At 64.3% G+C, this 18605-nt stretch overlaps 1 protein-coding gene and 1 long non-coding RNA gene across 6 annotated transcripts in view; one reads left to right on the top strand and one right to left on the bottom strand.

Moving 5' to 3' along the window:
• Positions 1 to 17696, bottom strand: part of LOC121021418 (uncharacterized) — a 28748-nt gene extending 11052 nt beyond the window's left edge. Inside the window, exons 1-2 of the long non-coding RNA XR_005786532.1 lie at positions 17605 to 17696; positions 2560 to 2565 (exon numbers count right to left, since the gene is read on the bottom strand). This is a non-coding gene — a long non-coding RNA (uncharacterized LOC121021418). The remainder of the gene's footprint in view (positions 1 to 2559; positions 2566 to 17604) is intronic.
• Positions 1 to 18605, top strand: part of SBNO2 (strawberry notch homolog 2) — a 50946-nt gene that overhangs the window by 1493 nt on the left and 30848 nt on the right. For 4 of the 5 annotated variants that reach the window (XM_040461734.1, XM_040461732.1, XM_040461736.1 and 1 more), the window contains exons 1-4: positions 250 to 379; positions 12924 to 13115; positions 17623 to 17696; positions 18299 to 18410. In XM_040461734.1, coding sequence (XP_040317668.1) covers positions 12996 to 13115; positions 17623 to 17696; positions 18299 to 18410 — 306 coding nt within the window. In that variant the 5' untranslated portion in view covers positions 250 to 379; positions 12924 to 12995. Of the gene's footprint in view, positions 1 to 249; positions 380 to 12923; positions 13116 to 17622; positions 17697 to 18298; positions 18411 to 18605 lie in introns of those variants that run through there. The other variant, XM_040461733.1, reaches the window with a different exon arrangement.

The raw sequence follows: 18605 nt of genomic DNA, 5'->3' as shown, positions 1-18605 counted from the left end.
CCAGTGGCTTAAAGCTCAGGCGTGAGAGTGCAGGGATGGAAAGGGCCCGGAGGTGGGAGTGATTCGACTTGATCTCCATGTTTGCATAGGAGGAAACTGAGGCTCGCGAGTGAGCCAGGAGCCGGGGTCCCAACATAAACAGGAGAGGGTGGGATTGGAACCCGTGGCCCACTGAGTCCTAACCCTGCAGGGCCCCCTGGGGCCCCGCCCACGACCACGCCTACTCACCCGCCCACTAGAGGCTCCGCCCCGCGGCATGACCGGAAGTGAGCGGGGCCCCCAAGATGGCGCCCGAAACCCGGAAGTGAGCGCGGCTGAGGCGAAGCTCGGAGAGACGGCGGCGCCGCGGGCTCCGCGCCCGGCCGGACCCAGGACGGAGGTGAGGCGCGTCTGGCCCGACCCTCGCTCCGACTCCGCCGACCCCGCGCAGCCCGAGCCGCGCTCCCCGGCCCGCTCGGGCCCCGGCCTTTCCCCCCCCTCCCCCCCCCGCCCCGCGGCCGCCTGCGTTCTGGGCCGGGGGTTCCGGGGTTCCCGGGGTTCCCGGGCCGCGGGCGGAGGGAGCGCGGCGGCCTGTCCCCGCCCTCCTCGGAGACCCCCCCCCGACCCCGCCCTCTGCCGCGAGCCTTGACCCCGCCCTCCTAAGCGACCCCCCGACCCCGCCCTCCGCCGTAAGCCCCGTGCGCGCTCAGCTGTGAGCCCTGAAGTCGCCCTGCTCCGCGACCCCCGACCCTGTGCTGCTGTGTGACCCCCCTTCCCGACCCGCCTCCGCGTGAACCTTGACCCCATCCTCCGCGGCGACACACCAGCCTTTACTTCCCTCCCTCTTCGGTACCCCCGTCCCCACCCGTTGGTGATTCCCTTACCTCTCCCTACCGGGACCCCCATCCCGCGCTCTTTAGTGATCCCCAAACTTTACTTCTTCGGTGACCTTTGACCCTGCACTTCTCGGCGACCCTCCAGCACTGTGTGACCACCCCCTTCACAACCGCTTCTCCGTCATTCCCTGACTGCCCCTTTTTGTGACACCCCCCCCCCCCCCCGGTCTCCGCGACCCCAGCCCCTTCCTCCCTGGGTGCCTCCTGACCTCTCCTATGTTGGTGACCCCTGACCCCGGGCTCCTTGGCGCTTCCTGCCCTCTCCTGCTTTCCTAGCGGCTCTGTCCAGACACTCCTGTTGCCCACGGCCTGGGGATGGGGGCCTTCCTGGGGTCGGCTGGCTGCGCCCAGAGTGTTGGGTGGGAGTCTTGCCTCTGCTGGCATCGGAACCTGGCCTCCGAGGACAGGAGGAAGGGAGGAGGTGGGCAGAGAGCTGGAGGTGGGCGGGTGCGAAAGGGGATGCCCGCGGTGGGTCCTGCCCATGCCGGCCTGCTCCCCAGCACCCAGGTCCCTGGAGCAGGAGGCTGGGGGACCCAGAGTCAGGGAGTAGGGGTGTGGACGGCCACGGAGGAGCTCCTGGGAGGCGGTGGCTCCCTGAATAATGTGGTTAATGGTCTGAAGGGGAAGAAAATCCGAGTCTGTAAGATGTGTGTCTGGGGCACCCCTGGCTTCTGCTTCCCAGCACGGACATCGGTCCCGCCTGCCCTGAAGGACTTTCCTGCCTGGCCGCTGCCTGGCCGCGCTAGCTTGGCGCCATGTGTTTGCACCCCACACAGGAGGGTGCCTGGCCTGGAAGCCGACCAAGGTGAAGCTTCATCTGGCAGTTTGGGGGGTAGTGAGTGTTTCATGGCATGGCTAGGGGGGCTGGTATAGGACAGGCTCCAGCTGGGAGCTGCTTACCTGCCGCCGGGCACGGCGGATGTTTGGATCTTCCCCGTAGACGCTTAGGAAAGGCTGAAGGAAGATGGGGCTCGGGCCCCGGGGACTGCAGACCCAGCAGGGAGGACAGATGGCCGCCTGTCCAAGGCACCGTACTCCAGAGACTGTCTGAGGCCAGTCTGGGTTGGGATGTGAGGCCTGGCCCTTCCTCCAGGGCTGGACCTGACCCTGCGCCTCTCTTTTCCCTCCCTGCCTGGCTGTGGGGGGCGCTGTGCAGTCGTGGACCCTTGTGAGCACAGCCGCTGGGTGCTCCTCTCTTGGACGCTGAGACCAGGGCCCACTGGCCAGCCTGTCTGTGTTCTTTCTTCCCAAGCACCCTGGATTTTCCCAGGGGAGGCCCCAGAGGTGGGTGAGTGCAGCCCAGAGCCGTGTGCTTAGGGCCACGGTCCTCTTAGGACATCCATTTCCAGAGGCTTCATAGAGAATGCTGAATATGAAGTCTGGGCCACTGGGTGGGTGGGCCAGAGAAGGCAGGATAGGTGAATGGCCCCAGGGTCCCACCTGGTCGGGAAGATGCCGGCAGGTATGCAGAAGGCCCCCAAGCAGCCTGGCAGATGCAAGACCGCCCGCCCAGGGACAAGCCGCTGTGGGGACCGAGGGGAAGGCGTTCTGTGATTTCAGACGGGGGAGGGCGCTTTTGATTAGCTCGGAGTATCTGAGCAGACACCTATTCACACCTGCCCGGAGCCAGCATCTGCCTGGTGTGTGTGTGTGTGTGTGTGTGTGTGTGTGTGTGTGTACGCACGCGTGTCTTAGAAGACGGGTGAGGGGACCAGATTTCCAGGAGAGCCTGTGGGACTGAGTGCAGCAGGGGGCCAGCCACAAGTGTGCAGGCAGCAGCCCAGGGCCAGTGTTCTCCAGCCGCGTGACCTTGGGCCAGTCACTGCCCTGATCTGGGGGGACACCGAGGCTGGATTCCCGGACCCCGCAGGCCTGGCCCCCACTGGGGCGAGACCAGCTGAGGCTGGCCCAGCTCAGTTCTAGCAAAGTCCCTGAGGCCCCTCAGCAGGGGCCAGGCCGGAAACGCTGACCGGGTGAGTTCGGCCGGGAATAAAGAGGCAACTGTGTCCAGTCCCCAGAGGCCACCTCCCTCCCAGGATGGCCTCCTCTGGGTAACAGGCCTTTATGGCCGCGGGTGGGGGTGGGGGGACCTGCTTGTTCCTCTGCTGGTGGGTAACGTAACCTCAAGTACAAACACTGTGAGGCTGATGTGCAGAGTGGGGGGCACCCTCCAAGGTGCCAGCAGCGTCCAGGGTGTGCACGTGTGTGTTGGGTGTGGTGTGTGCACCGGCATGGTCCAGGGTGTGCACGTGTGTGCGTGTGCGCGCCCACCTGTGAGGGTGCTGGGAGTGTGTGCAGCATGTGTCCTGTGACCCGTGCGTGCCTCTCCTGCGTGCCCAGTTGTGTACATGTGCCCACGTGAGTGTGCTCTCAGTGCTGCGTGCGTTTGCCTGCACGCGTGTGTGTTTTGTATGTACATGAGACAGCGTGCGTCACGGTCGTGGGATTTGTTAGGGGCAGGCTTGGAGTGTCACAGCCAGGGTGTAGCAGGCCTCCCGGGGCAGCCAGAAGGCACAGTCACCCGGACCATCCCAGGCCTGGCCTTACTCCTGCTCACCTGCCGTCCGCCCTGCTCTGCCCGTGCCCAAGTGCAGGCCCGAGTCCTGGTGTCCATGACGTGCCTCGCGAGTGTGGGTCCCCTCTCCCCTGAGTGGGGTCCCTTGGAGCGGCCCTTTCCCCCCGCTCCTGCTGTGCAAATTTCCTTCATCTTCTTGCCATTGGGGACAGCTGGCCCGCAGGTCCCCTGCTTCCCTTTCTGCCAGGCGGATGACTCAGGCGAGGGCTGAGACCGTGATTTCTGATGCTCAGGCTCTGTCACCTGCTGCTCGGTCTTGCCAGGCCCCGAGGGGAGGCAGAGATAAGGCTTGTCATTTGTTTATGTATCGCCCCGCGGAAGGACCCTGAACATGCGACGCTCAGGGAGGGAACCCGACACGAGAGGCCACACGGGGTGTGAGTCCATGTGTGTGAAAAAACGTCCAGAGCAGGCTCATCCAGGGACAGGAAGGGCCTCGAAGGGGCCGGGGGCTGGGGAGGAGGTGGGGGTGAGGGGGACAGGGTTTCCTTTGGCTGATGGAATGTTCTGGCACTCGATAGAGGTGATGGTTGCACAACTCTGTGAATGTACTGAAAACCACTGAATTGTATACTGTAAATATGTGAAGTATATGGTTTGTGAACTGTGCCTTCACAGAACAAAACAGCAAGGCCTGTCCTTGGTCAGATGCCCATGTGCTGTGGCCTGGGGGTGAGCGGGTGTCGGGGAGCGGGCCCCTTCCAGCCCCACGAGGAAGACGGGAAGAGACATCTCCTCACTGTATGAAGGGTGGGAGCCGCCCCTGAACCCCAGCGCCGTCTGGGACGTGCAGATGGACGTGGTGTGCAATGTGCATCACGTAAGAAGTCCTGGGGGTGTTTGGACCTCTGGTGTAGGGGTGCCTTGGGCGGGAGGCCCCGGGGGAGCTCCCCCATAAAGCCTGGGCCCTGTAGGAGATAGGGGAAGGGGTGCTGGACTGCGCTGCCCTGGCTGTCCTTCGACGGCCCTGATTGCCCGGGGGACCTCCCTGCCGGGAGGCCAGGTGACAGTGGGGAGCGTAGTGACCCCAGGGAGTTGGTCCCATCTAAAGTCATCTGTGGACTCTAACTCCTCCTGGGCCATCTGCAGGGGGTGCCCTCCAGCTGTGTGGTCCTCAGCACGGTGGGCGGGGACATGGCCCAGGGAGGCCCACAAAGCACCTGTCCTGTGGGGGGGGGGGGGCGGGGGGGAAGGAGTTTGGCCCCTGCTGTGTGATGGCAGATTTGGGCTTTAGTCTGACCCTGGGGGCTCGTGGTCTGTGTGCGTCTCAGGTGCCCCTGTGGAACCGGGTACCTGCTGGCCCTTCCCTGGGACTCCTGTCCCTAGAGCCCCATGGCAAGGGAGTCACCAGGTCTGGTGGCACTGAGAGCAGACACCCAGACTCCCCATTGGGACTGGCCTCTGTCTCCTTTGCTCGAAGGTCTGCTGCATTTCAAAAGCGACCCGTGCCACACTCGGGAGGCAGGTCACCTGCATTTCCTTGTGGTCACAACCCAGAGGGTCAGAGGCCGCTGACACAGGATATGGGGACGGCGGGAGGAAGGGAGCGGGTCTGCAGAGAGCAGTAAACCTTTATGGCACTGACTCACCAGGTGGGGCAGAAATCCCTGCCCTCAGAGTGGCGTCTTCCTCTGCACGTCGTAAGGTATGGTACGTAAGGTACGTTCAGGAAAGGCTCCCCCCCCCCCCCCGCCCCGACAGCTGCACGTGTGAGCGGCAGGTGTGGACGTGGGAAGGTGGACCCGTTGACCTGCTCAAACCCTTGCCTCCCGCTGGGGTGCCGTGGGCATCCGAATCTGTGTCTGGGTTCGCGCATGGTCTGCACGGGGCCAGAGCTCAGCAGCGTTTCTGGAAGGTCCTCCTCGGCCACTTGCCCTGAAAGCTGTGAGGTGGGGGTGTAGCCACCCCCCCCCCCCCCACGCCCCCGCCTAGTCCCAGGGTGGTTCCGAGCTTGGCACTTGTGGCCCAAGGCATCGGAGCCTCTCCTGGCATCGTTCAGGCATGTGGGAGCTGCCTGGCCCTGTAGGTGCTCCGCCACCTGAGGGTGGGGCTCAGAGTGAATGAGCCCCTGGGTCCGTGTCAGGGACCGTCAGGGACAGGGGCGAATGAGCCCCCGGGTCTGTGTTGGGGACCATCAGGGACAGCCTTGCAGAGGGGTTCTGCATTGTCACAGGGGGACTGGGTGGTCCCACCCCCAGCACTGTGGGAACCTGCAGGAAGTCACCCCACATAAGGAAGATGTGACATGAAGGCTGGCTTGCCGACTTTGAGAAATCAGGGGCTGCCACCCCCAAATCTAGGTCTGCTGCGTCTCTCAAAGAACCAGCCCATCTGGAAGCCCGGGCCACATTCCTGCATAGTGTAGGCTGTGCTGTCCCAGCCGCCCCCCGCCCCCCCTACCCGGCTCCTCTGAGGACTCCGGGAGGCTTCCCCGAGAAGGGGTTGCGGGGGGCTTCTGTTCTCCACAAACTGTTATTATGGGGGACACTGGGCCAGCCTGGCTGCCCGCTGGTCCGTTATGAGCTATGCTCTACTCGACTTGTGTGGTTGGCTCAGAAATGGTCCCAGAGACCAGGTCCCTCGAGGCCCCTGAGGTGGGGGTGACCCTGGAATCCCCAGGGACCCAGCATTCTCCCGAGGTCCTCAAAAGCAGAGCACCTTTAGGGGCGCCTGGCTGGCTCACTCGGTTAAGCACCCGACTCTCGGCTTCGGCTCAGGCCACGATCTCACGGTTCGTGGGTTTGAGCCTTGTGTTGGGCTCTGTGCTGACGGTGGAGCCTGCTTGGGATTCTCTCTCTCCCTCTGTCTCTGCCCCTCCCCCCCAAAAAAGGCAGAAAACCTTCTCACTGGAGGCTGAAGGGGAGTGAGAGGCTCGAACTTGAGGGAGGCTTCCATGTGCTGCTGCCGGCGACAGGGACGCGGGCCTGTGTCCTGTGGACGCTGCGTCTGCCCGCGAGAGGGACCCAGCACGAAGCCCGGGCCTTGTGACGCCCAGAGTTTGGGGTTCCTGCTGCTGCGATGTGGGGGCCTCTGCCGTCTTCCCAGAGGCGGGCACGGCCCGGTGCCGGCGTTTGCTCGGGACGGGGCGTGTGAGACCGCGTGGCGCCACCGCCGTCCCCGGGACCGGCCCGAGCCCGGAGGAGTCCTCCCTCTCTCGCGGGACACCATTTGCTCTTTGGGTTTGGGTGAAGGTCCCTGGCGATGGTCTTGCACCAGGCTGGCCCGCGGGAGCCTGAGGAGGGTGTGGACGGGTCAGGCCGCACACCTGGGACTGGCGTGACCCCGCGTGGGCAGCGGTAGCCCTGTCCTGCTCAGGGTTCCCTGGGGGCTCAGGAGACACCTGGCATGCCAGCCGGCCTGAAGCAAGCCCGACACTAGCAGGGGTGACAGCAAGCACCGGGACGGACAGACCGCGCGGGGCACGTCGCTGTCAAGGGACCGGGACGTCGGGCCGGTGGGCCCTAAAACCTGCTCGCGGGAAGAAGACATGGGTGTCAGAGGAGACCACAAACTCAGTGTGCACGATGCCTCTCAAAAACCGCGAGCAAGCGCAGACCTGAAGAGGCACTTCCCAGAAGAAGCCACGTGGGGGGTGCTCAGCGCCTGTAGGAGGTGTTGGTGTCGGGGACAGAGGTTTGAAGGCCTACCACCCTTAAGCGGTGGGCTGGGAGCGGCGCTCCAGTGGCGGGAGCGGGCTGGCCGGCGCAACAGCGGTCCCTGCCCGTGGGCAGGTGGGTCGGTGCAGCACCGTGGGAAACCATTGGACCACACCCGGAAGTGAGCCCCCTCGGGCTCAGGGGGCCCCTCCCGAGACCCAGACTCCAGTGTCCTCAGCCATGACCGAGGAGGCTCCCTGTTCCGGTCCCCGTTCCCCTCTGGGCCCTTGGATGGGTTGCGCAGGGCTGTGTGCCCCCAAAGCTGTGCCTGTGGGGCTGGCAGAGCACCCTCCCTGGCCTCCCCGGGGCTGCCGTCAACCCGGCGTCTGTCACAGGTTGCTTTATAAAGCGCCCGCCCCGCCGCGGGGCTGTCCTTCCACCCTGACCTTCGTGGGCCGTCACAGGCGCTGCTGCTGACTTGGCCAGGCTACCCTGGACCCACGGGCTGGGGTCCGTGGGCACACGGCCGGCAGAGGTGCTGCCCGGAGAGGCGGACGGAGAGCCGCAGGCAACCCCGAGGCTCCCCCAGGGCTCAGCTCCAGGCTCTCTGTGCCTCACAGGGTATCGTCCCGTCCATCTGGGGTTGGTCCCGCTTCCCCGGATGCAGTTTCTCGCCCTCCTGGCTGGCCCTTGCCCGGGCGAGCGAGAGAACACTGACACATGCCGAGTGCTCCGCCGGGCCGGGTCTGTCGCCCCCCGCCCGCCCCCCCCCCACCGACCCCAGGTGGCGAGCGGGGCCCTGCGTGCTGCTGTCGCTCCTGGGCGTCAGGTTGGGGTCACGGGCCTGTGGTGTCCCTCCTGCCGGAGCCACCCGCACTTGCTGTCCACTTCCCGGCCTCGCACCGAGCCGCGTGCTGACCACGCAGGCCAGGGCCGGGGCGTCCGGGCTCCCCGTCCAGCCCGGTGTGGCCACCGCCCGTGCTAGCCAGAGCTCGGCCCCCCAGGCGAAGGTGTGCAGGGGCGCCGGGCCTCACGTCCCTGCAGGACGGCAGGACCGGAGATTCACGGGAGCCCCGTCAGTTGAGACGTGGCCTCTGGGGAATGGGGTCTGGGTGGGCCTCTGGGGGCCCGTTGAGAACAGAACTGGAAATTGAACCCCTGGACAGCTGTGCTCTCAAATGGGGATTCTGGGCCAGCCCACCTTGTCCTTGTCTCAGATGCAGGGGCTCCCCCTTCCTGCCCTGCCTGACCTGGGCATCAGGTGCCAGGGCTCCTGCCCTGTCTTTGGCATCTCAGAGCTGTTGCGTTCCGGATGCCTCCTGGGAACTCTAGAAATCCGAGGTCACGTGCTTGCCGCCAGCCTCGCCCAGAGCTCCTGGTCGGCAGTGCTCCCGGGGTCACAGGACTCGGACTGAGGCTTGGGGTGGCTCCAGCTGGGGTTTGCTTTCCCCTCCAGTCGGAGTGTCCTGGGGTGGCCTTACCAACTGACCACACAGTGGGCCACTTAAACCACGGAGCTTTATTCTCTTCCAGTCCTGGAGCCCAGAGGTCTGAGGTCAAGGTGTGGCAGGGCCTGGGCTGTGACCCAAGGTCACATGGCCATCTCCTCTGCGTCTGTGTTTGAATCTCCCTCTTATAAGGGTACCAGTCTTTGCAGCAGGGCCCACTCCACCCCAGTATGGCCCCATCTTTGCTGATTGCATCAACTAAAACCCTATTTCCAGGCGAGGCCCCGTTCACAGGTTCCCAGTGGATGTGAATTTAGGGAATGGCCGTGGCCCGCACCTCTCCTGCCCCATTGCTGGCACCCTGTCCGGCCCCCGCCCCCTTTGCTGTTTGCCTGCCACTCTGGCCTCAGCAGATGAGGGAGGCAGGAGCCCCCACAACGTCTTCCCTGGGGACCCCAGCCCCTTCCTCCCCTTCCTTTTCGTCCTTGGGCCCAGTGCACCCGTGAAGGCCACTATCTGGGGGGTGCGCTCCCTCGGAGGGCCTGGGAGAGCTGAGCTATGCCTGGAGCCCAGGTAGGATCTCTGCTCTGGACTGGGGCCCCCAGCACAGGCCGTGGGGTCTCTCCTCCACGTGGAACCCTGCCCGGCTGCCTGCCTCCTGCTGACACCTGCACGGCCCATCTTGGCTGGGCCCCTCTGTCTGGGAGCAGAGGAGTTCTCTGGATGCCCCTGCCCGTGTCCCTTCCTGGGCACCCCCACTGGGACAGCCCCAGGCCGGCTCTGACCCGCGGCTCCCCACCCGTCGCTCGGTGTGGAGTCCACAGGCAGACCCTCCCCAGACAGTCCTGGTTGGCCAAGTTGGGGTCTCATCAGGCCTCTGGATTTTACCAGGGCCTCCGCCCTGAGAGCCGAGCCTCACAGAGCCCTGGCCAGCCTCTGTTGGGCCCCCGTCCCCCCACCCTACCTCCCCCACCTGACCCCTGCTGGTATCCCTGGATCTTCACTCAGAGCCAGGTGGAAGGATGGCCAGAGAGGCCACCATCTTGTGCCCTGTGGGAGGCCAGCCAGTCCCTGCTGCCCAGAGACACAGTTCCCAGGGCGGGGTCCAGACAAGGTAACAGGTGGGAGCGGGCAGGCAGTCTGGGCAGCCATCAGGGTCGGGACAGCCTGCTCACAGCGTCTGGGGGGCAGGCCCACAGGGCTGAGGGGGTTGGCAGAGAGGCTGGGTGCCCGCAGGTGCCTGCCGGCCCGGGCGTATGAGAAAGACGGGCTCTTCCAGGCCTTGGCCTCCCTCCATGCTGCGCTGCCCCATTGTCCTGTCTGGGCCACTGATTCCTTGATCTTTTTCTTTCACAATGACTCATTCGAAAACCTGATCTCAAAAGGAAATTGTCTGAACACAAACCACGATTGTGAAGCGTAGGCCTCTGTGAGCACCCACGCTTCACCTGTCACGGGATGTTCTAAAAATACACGCCGGGCCCACCACATGGGTGCTGAGCTCTGACCCAGTGGGCCAGCCTTTGTTAACCTCCCCTCGTGCCCCAAGACCCCACCTGGTACCCACGGGGCTGGTCCTGGGGCAGCTGGAAAGTCCCAGGCATGCAGCGCGTTGGTGCTCTGGGGTCCGGGGCCTAGGGCAGGGTTCAAAGGGCAGGAGGTAGGGGAGGTCAGCAGAGGCCAGAAATCGGGGGGTCAGGACAGCTGGAGTCTGAGGGAACAGAAGGAGGGCTGTTTGGGGGCTGCCCCAGGGCTTTGGGGGGATGGGGGAACAGGAAGCCTGAGGCTGTGGAGGTGCGGCAGCGGTGACAGGTAACACCGGCCCCCGGGGGTTTGGAGGAAGGGGGCGCTGTAGGGTGGCCTCTGGGGGCACGGGGTGGTGGTGGGCACAGTGTGAAATTCGTAGTGTAAAACTGGGTCTTTGAACGCGTACAATTCAGTGTTTTCCACTATACAATGTACGAACATCCCCGTCACCTAATTCCAGAACCCCGCCCCCAGCCATCACCCCCACTCCTCCCCCGGCCCCACGAGCCCCGCTCCTGTCCGTGGATGGGCCTGTTCTGGACGTTTCCTACACGTGGACTCACCCCGTGTGGCGTCTGGTGTCGGGTTTCCTCCCTGAGCGTCATGCGTTCAGGGTCCGTTCGCGGGGCGGCGGGGGTGGGCGCCTCGCTCCTGCTCGGGGCTGAGTGATATGCGCGTGCGCGGTAGAGGCACCTGAGGGGCGTGCGCGTGCGCGGTGGGCACATTGTGTTTATCCACTCTCCGGTTTACGGACATTGGGTTCTGCCATCCTCGCACCGTCGTGACTCACGCTGCTGTGAACGTGTGTGTATAGGTTTTATGTGGATAAGTATTTTCGTTTCTTCTCGGGTTCCTGGGAAGCTGCCCACAGCACCACCGTGCTCCTTGGCCTGTGGCCTCTGTATGGTGCTTTTCTAAAGGGGCAGCCCAGGGCTCAGTGGCTGCGGAGCCTGGAAGCACCTGTTTGTGGGAGGGGTTCAGCTTCACTCCGGGACACGTGGGGTATGGACAGGGTTTAACAGATGGCCTCGGGTGGGGGACACATCTCAAGCACCTGCTGCAGAGAAGGGGCGGGCGGTCGAACCCCAGGGCTGAGGGGATGCTGGCCTATGCCTGTGGTCAGCTATATGTTTCCTCTGTTGAATTAAGGTCATTCCTGCCCGCCTTCTGTCCCAGGTGCTGGGGGCAGAGCCCCCTCGAGGGGTATCCCCCAAATCCAGGAGATTTCCTGGGGCCTCAGTGAAACCAGTGGTCACCTAACTGGTCACTGGATTGCTGGGGCCTTGGGCTCTGCTGAGTGCCTGACCAGCCTTGCCCATGTACCTCCAAACAACTCAGTTCTCCTGTTGAGCAAAACCGGGGCTCAGAGGAGCTGAGGTGTCCCTGAGTTGTCAAATAATAATCCAGTTGTTAGAAGGCTGAGCTGGGTTTGACCACCTCTGCCTGAGCCCGAAATCTTTAAAAGGAAGGGCTGAGACCCCAAATCACCGAGTAGCTGTGTGTTTGTTTGTGGAGCGAGACCTCAGGACTTCACACTCCCGGCTTCCAGGTCTGTGTCCCACCAGGTTCCCAGCCAGGAGCCTGGAGGGCACAGGCCGGAGCAGGCCAGGGCCACCGAGGCAGGGGGAAGTGCTGTCTTCCTGGCAGGTGTGAGCCCGGGGCTCGCCCAGAGCAGTGGAGGCGAGCAGGGCAGCACCAAGGCTTGGAGCCGGCTGGAGCTTGGCCCCGCGGGCCCCTTCTCTGGCCAGGAGCTTGGGGTGAAGGCAACCCCTCCCCCCCCCCCCCCCCGAGGGATTGCATAAGCTGCCCGTGTGCGGACAGCGATTACTGGAAGTCCCGAGGATTTCTTCATCCAGGGCTTGGCCGGGAGTGGCAGCTGCCTCCCCTTCCTGCCCCCCTCGGTGATTAATGTCCTCAGCCACTGCCTGACTGAGGAGCACAGGGGCCGGCCTAGGGTCCGGGCTCAGCCAGGAGCAGTGGTGCGGGGGGGAGGGGGGGAGGGCCGGGGAGCCTAGGCCACAGTCCACGGGGCAGATGGAAACCGTGTGGGAAATCCTGTGTATCTGTGGTCGGCTCCTATGGCAGGCATGTTCCCGGCCGGGTCTGCCTGCATTCGAGAACAGGAACATTCTCGGTGGGGATGCTGCGTGTCCTTACCACTTCCTGGCTCAGCTTGGCCCTGACTCCCCCAGAGCCCCTTCTGCGAACCTGCTCTGGCTGCAGGGGGACAAGACTGGCCCCCAGCCTGGAGGTGCTTGCTGAGTTGGACTTTGCCTCACAGCCTCAGTCATGCCAGGTCACAGAGCCCAGGCTGAGTCTCCGCTACTGGCCGTGGGGCCCAGATGGCCGGAGCATCCCCCCAGGGCCTGAGCTGGTCGCGTGATGGGCAGGGAGGGAAAGCGGTCGGGTGGCCCAGCCTCACTGGAAGGGCTGCCACCGTCCTGGAGATCTGTCCCTGGGGCTGGTCTTCTTTCTGTCTCAGGCCCCCCCCTCTGTGGCCAGGAGCCCCACTTGGTGGCGCTTGATGCCTGGGTGGGACCTGCGGTCGGAGGTCCAGGCGCAGCGTCCCCAGGAGGGGCTGCCAGGCAGCAGCTAGGGTCCCCTGGTGCGCTTGGAGCACGGGGGCCGCGTGCGCTCCTGTCCCGGCAGCCGAGGGGTTGCTCGAGCACGCTAGCACGCTCAGGCTGAGCTGGGGTCCGGGCCCCCTCCCTGCGCCAGCGCAGCCCCCGGGAAGAGTCCAGGAACCCAGAGGGGCGCCTGTCACCGCTGTGACATTGGGGGAGCCTCGGCTCACACCATCCCGTATCAGGGGCCTGCCGTGCTGACCCCACCCCCTCGGCGCCAGCCTCGCAGGGACTCCTCAGAGGTTGACCTCGGGATGTGCCGTCTCTCCCCCCCCCAGGTCATGATGCCGCCGCCCAGGAGCAAGAAGCCCAGATAGACGCCTCGGCGGCCTGGGTCGTGGAGCCGCCCGATGCTGGCAGTGGGGCCCGCCATGGACGGCGAGTTTCCTCAGCACGAACCCCCGCCAGCGGGCGGCATCCTGTACAGCCCGCCGCCGCTGCAGACCCCGCTGTGCGGGTCCGGCGTCCAGGTGAGCCCCCGCCATCCGCGGTCGGCCTCGGGGCGGGACGCTGCCCTCGCGGGCGGGTGCGGCCGCAGCTTCCCTTTCCAGGGCCTCGAGCAGACGTCCCAGTCCCCGGCCCGGCAGGGGGACGCCTCGGGGTGCCCGCCTGCCGTCAGGTCTGTTTGCCAAGGCCGTGACGGGCCCTCAGGGAGACGCTCAGGCCTGGGCTGCCGCCGCCTTCCCTGCAGGACAGGGGCCGGGGCCTCTGTGATGTGGAGTTTTTTACCAAGGTTTCCTATTTTCAATTTAATGGACTTTGTGTCTTAAGCAGTTTAGGGTTTATAGAAAAATTGGACAGAAAGTTCCCACCTCTCCCACTTTCCCCATCGATAACGTTTTTCATTAGTGACCCTGCCGAGTTATCGCAACGGATGAGCCAGCACCGAACGTGACGAACCACGGTCCACAGCGGACACGAGGTCACTCCTGGTGCGGCACACCCCGTGGGTTCGGACGAATGTCACGGACACCTGCCCACCACCACGGTGTCGTCCGGAGTAGACCCACGGCCCCGAAATTCCTGTGCTCCTCCCATTCACCCTCCCCCCACCCCGGCAGCCGTGCCTCCGTGGTCCTGCCTTGTCCAGAACATCCTGGACTTGGAACCACCCCATGTGTCGCCTCCTCAGCCTGGCTTCTGTCACCCAGTGCTGTGCGTCTGAGGCTCCTCCGTGTCTCTGTGCGGCTCGGTGGCCCGTTTTTAGTGCCGAGTAATATTCCCTCGTCTGGGCCGGGCCACTGCGTGTTTATGGACCGGTTTACCTGCTGGAGGGCGTCTCAGTTGCTCCTAGGTCCTGACAGCTAGTGAAGTATCTCAAGTAAAAGCACCACAGGTTCCAGCAGCTGCAAAGGGCCCCGTGGAGAGAAGGGTTCAGAATTGTGCACCAAGTCAGGCCTGGAGCCCCCCCGCTCCCGGTTTCTGGGGCGAAACCAGGGTTCTTTCTCCTGTAGAAAAGCAAACGGTGTTTCTGAGTAGAGAGACTTGAGCTGCCGGGAAGGGAGGGAGAAGGGTGTCGGGACACAGTGGCAAGGGGTGTACGTGGCTGGGGCTGCCACGGGGTCCCTCCTTCAGGAAAGCGTCAGCTGCCGCCTGCCCCTCGGGCCTGCTGGTTTCGGGCCGGGAGGAGGGCCAGGTGGCAAGAGAGAGCAAGGATCGAGCCTGGGTTTGAGAGGAGCCGGGAAGTGGGCCGCTGGGGTCAGGCTAGCTCAGGGCCCGATGCCCAGAACCATCAGGAGGAACCTGGAAAAGCAGAATTCAGCCTCCGTCCAGATGTGCCCACGTGGCACCCTCACGTAAGAGGCGCGGGACAGAAGTTGTGTAGGTGAGCCATCAGTCTGGGGAAGGCAGAAATGAGTTACCCCCGAAGGTAACACTTCCAGGCCTCGGCTGCCGTCCAGCGCCTCTGGCCAGGGTCCCAGACGTCACCGTGTGCCTCCTCTCTCTCCCTTTCCTGTTGGAGCTGTGTCCACATGTCCCCTGACCCTCCGTGTCCCCCTGCTCCCCTCTGAACTTCTGCCCGCGTCGTCATGGCGATGCCTTCCTGTTCCCCACGTGCCATCTGGCCCCTGGCAGTCAGCGTGTGGGCTCTATGTCCCGCCACTTTGTAGTCTCAGAGCGTGCGTTTGTCATTCTTAACAGCGCTGCAGGATTCCTTCTTGTCGGCATCCCATAACTTGCTTAATGATTTCCCTATTGTTGGGCCTTTGGGGTGATTCCAGTTTTCTGCTGCTATAAATAGCACTGTGTGTCCCCCCCCCCCCCCCCCGTCCCCGTGGATTGGGCAGGAGGGTGTCCTTCTGAATCAGTTCCTGGGTCGGAAGGAGCACTGGGTAGGGTCACAGATTCTGGGCTGGGGCCACACCCTCTCAATGGTGGCCCGTATGCCGACGGGGAGGACGGGGCACGCCTGGGCTGCCGTGGGGACCCACTGCAAGGGATGTGCCTCTCCGAGCCCGACTCTGGCTCTTTCTGAGGCTGGGCCACTCCTCCCCAGGCTGCACACTGAGCCTGTCCCTGGTGGGCTACCAGCTGTGAGGGCTGTCCCCTACCCGGGCCACTCCGGGTGCAGCTCCCGCTGACGCTGAGCGTGTATGTGATCGGTGTGGTCATTCATCTGTCCTGGCTGGGCTGAGCCACCGTCAGGAGAAGGAGACCTACCCCAGGACTGCCAGTGTCATTGAGGTGGCCAGATTTAGCAACTGAAACTACAGCCCTTTAATGAAACGTAAGTTTCACATAAACGCAAATGATATTTTAGTGTGTGTGTTCTATGCAACGTTTACACTAAAAATTGTTTGTCGTTTATCAGAAATGCCAATTTCACCGGACACCCTGTATTTTATGTGGCAGCCTTATTTTATCTGCTGCCCTAGTGAGAGTGTTCTCTTCTGACGTCAGCTTCCGGGTGGCCTGGGCAGCCTTGGATTAATGTCCCAGGGCTTGCCTCTCCCCAGGAGAGGCCAGCCTCTCTGTCTCCACCTGAAATCCCCAGGCAGGCTCGAATGGGCTGGTAGGGGTCAGGCATCCATCTCTGGACCGATCAGGTCCCAGGGGCCTGCCCTCTAAAGGCAAAGACGTACCTCTGGCCTTAAGTGGAAAATCCCAAGGAAACCTCTGATTGGCTGGCTGGGTTCAGGGGCTCCTCTCTGGACCAATCATGACCCAGGGGCCTGCCCTCTAAAGGCGTGGCCACCCTTCTGGCCTCAAGTGGGAAAGACCGAGGTGGGCTCTGATCGGCAGCTGTGTGGTGCCCCTGAGCTGGGGGAGGAGTGACCTCCCACCCTCCGGCTTCCTGGCTGAAGCCCCAAGGTCCTAGAAGACCTGGGGTTCTGGGTGCGGCGGAGAAGGTTGGGTAAATGAAGGCCCTCCACGGCCGGGAGCCCCCTGAAGCCTTGAGGCCGGCCCTGCCTGCTGTGTGCCCACGGTGCCACGTGTGCGCCTGGGATGGTTTATGCCAGTTCATTGAAGCGGCTGAGTGTGGTCTCTGCTGTGGAAGCGTTCCGGGAGTGCCCTGGAGGGGGAGCCTTCCGGAGGCTTCCACGGCGATTCCTCCGTGATTGCTCCAGCCTTCGTGCTGGAGCTGCTCTCGTCTTACAGCCCAGCCCCTTCGCGGAGTGTGCGTCTCTCCTTCCTAAGTTCTGGCTCTCTGCGGCTGGACGTGTGGACACCGACCGCCCTGCAGGGGTGGGGTGTTGGGGGGAAACGCACAGTGATGGGAAGTCAGGGCCGGCTCCTCCCTCCCAGACACAGGAGCTATGCATAGAAGGGCGCCTGGTCTCCCAGCCATCTGGGCTGGTTCCGGGCCAGCTGTCGTTCACGGGTCCCGTGAGCGGGAGGAACCGGTGGCTGGGGGATCGGTTCCTGGCGGCCCCGCTAAGGAGCAGGACCCGCGTGGACCAGCGGGAAGGCCGCTGCGCTTCCGTCTCTGGACATGCCGTCTGGCAGAGCCAGCTAGGACACGTAGGGGACGGTGACGGCCGCCAGCAGGCCTCTCCCCACTGCTGGTCGGGGACCTCCCCGACATGGTCCCACGTGGGCCACATTGTGGGTTAGGGGAGGGACCCCTGCTCGGCAGACTGTGTGTCAAGGTGGGACGAGCCACTTCTTTCGTACGGAAGGTGGGGGGCGTGAGTGTCCACCGCCCTCCACCCTGAGCCGGTCTGGTCAGAGCCCAGTGCAGGGCCCCTCAAGTGCTCGCTGACCTCAGGCTCATTCTTCCAGCCTCCCATCAGTGTTTCTCAAAGCAGGCTCCCCAGGACCCTTACCTGTGCTGCGCTCTTGGGCCAAACAGGCTTGGGGGTTTCCAGGAACACCCTTGGCCACAGGGAGTTCTCAGAAGGCCAGGTTCTTGTCCCTTCTCCCCCCTCCCGGGAGGGGGCTGGGGCGGGGGCGGGGACCGGTCCTCGGCGCTGGTGGGAGCCCCTCTAACGAAGTCCTCTTTGCCACACGGCGCCTCCCTCGGGGCTGGATTGGAGGGGGGAGCTCATGCGGCCGTGCTTCTCGCCCAGTCCCACCCTGTGCTTTCTAGAACTGGGGGGCCTCCATGCAGAGTCCCTGGCCCACCAGCACGCCTGGATCCTGTGTGAAATGGGGGCTCCCGGTCAGACCCTCGGATGGGCTGCCCAGGCCCCTTCAGGGGTTCTGGAGGCACTCCAGTCCGGAGTTGGGTCACACCTACCCACCCCCGCCCTGCCCACAGAGAGGCCTACAGCGCGGCACACCAGGCCCGGGCCCGAGCCCTTCACGGGTGTGGACGAGTTCCCCTCGGTGGGGAACTCCCATCTCCCATGCAGATGGGCAAACTGAGGCCCCGAGCTGTTAGGTGGCTAAGTGACTCCTAGGTGACCCAGGTGGGACGCCACAGGGTGACGTTTCTACCTGGACGGGGTCGCAGCGTCCTCCCCCCCTCCTCACTGAGGAGCCCCCCGCCCCTTCCACAGGGCAGCCCCTCCTGACGCTCTTGGTCTGTTCCAGAACACCATGCTGCACTACCCGTGGTGGAGCTCCTTCTCGCCCACGCCGTACCCAGCCTTCTCCAGCGAAAGCCAGTAAGTTCCTCTGGCCTCCGGGGTCCGAGCAAGCCCCGCCACGTCCCGCTGGGTGGCCACAGTGCCCTCGAGGCCTTGCGTGGCTCTGCAGCCACTGGTTAAACAAAACTAGAGCTCGTGGCACGTGAGGGGCTTCAGTGTCCTGCTGAGGGGGCCGTGGGCTGCGCCCTGGCCACACGGAAGCAGCCGAGACTGACCGGCCGTGACTTGTCTTAGAAAGAGCCCGCCAGGAAAAAGGGCAAAGGTGGTAGGGATGAAGAGTCCTGGGAGGGCTCTGTGGGTACCCTCCGGGCAGGGGGTGGCCCTGGGCAGCGGGGGAGAACTTTGGGGGCAAAGGAGCGGGGAGGGCACTTGCCTGCAGAGGGCAATGGCGACCTGGGTTTTGAAGAGTCAGTAGGAGTTTGCCGGGGGAGCCGGCCCACAGCCAGGCCAAGGAGTGGCCTGTGGAAAGGACCCAGAGCACGGAGCCAGAGGCTTGAGGTCTCTCCGGGGCACTGTGTTCCGGGACGGGGGCACAGGGGCCTCTGCTCTGAGCTGAGTGTCTCGGATGCCAGAGCCCTCCCTTAGGCTCCTGAGGGCTGACCTTCCCTGTCTGCCTGCAGCCAGTTCATGAACTCCACCTCCTTCATCGTCAGCCAGCCCTGCGCGGACACCAGCTGCGGACCTTCCGCCGCCACCCCCAGCTTCCTGCCAAAGACAGGCGACTTTCCTCAGGTAGGGACCTGGAGCCAGAGTCACCCTTCGATCCCCACGTGCTCCGGGAGGCCCGTGCCACGCACTGGCGGCCTTGGCCGGGCCCTGGGCTGGGCTCAGGGCCACATGGAGCCACGGCTTGTCCTTGGGAATAGCCAGTGCTCCCCTCTACTGCAGGCCTGGCCTGAGGGCTCCCGACTCACAGCCACGCCTGCG

This window comes from Herpailurus yagouaroundi, unplaced genomic scaffold (assembly GCF_014898765.1).
Source record: "Herpailurus yagouaroundi ecotype Mexico unplaced genomic scaffold, PumYag 295, whole genome shotgun sequence".
NCBI lineage: Eukaryota > Metazoa > Chordata > Mammalia > Carnivora > Felidae > Herpailurus > Herpailurus yagouaroundi.
The sequence above is the reverse complement of the archived record's forward strand: the minus strand, read 5'-3'. Positions and strand labels throughout refer to the sequence as shown.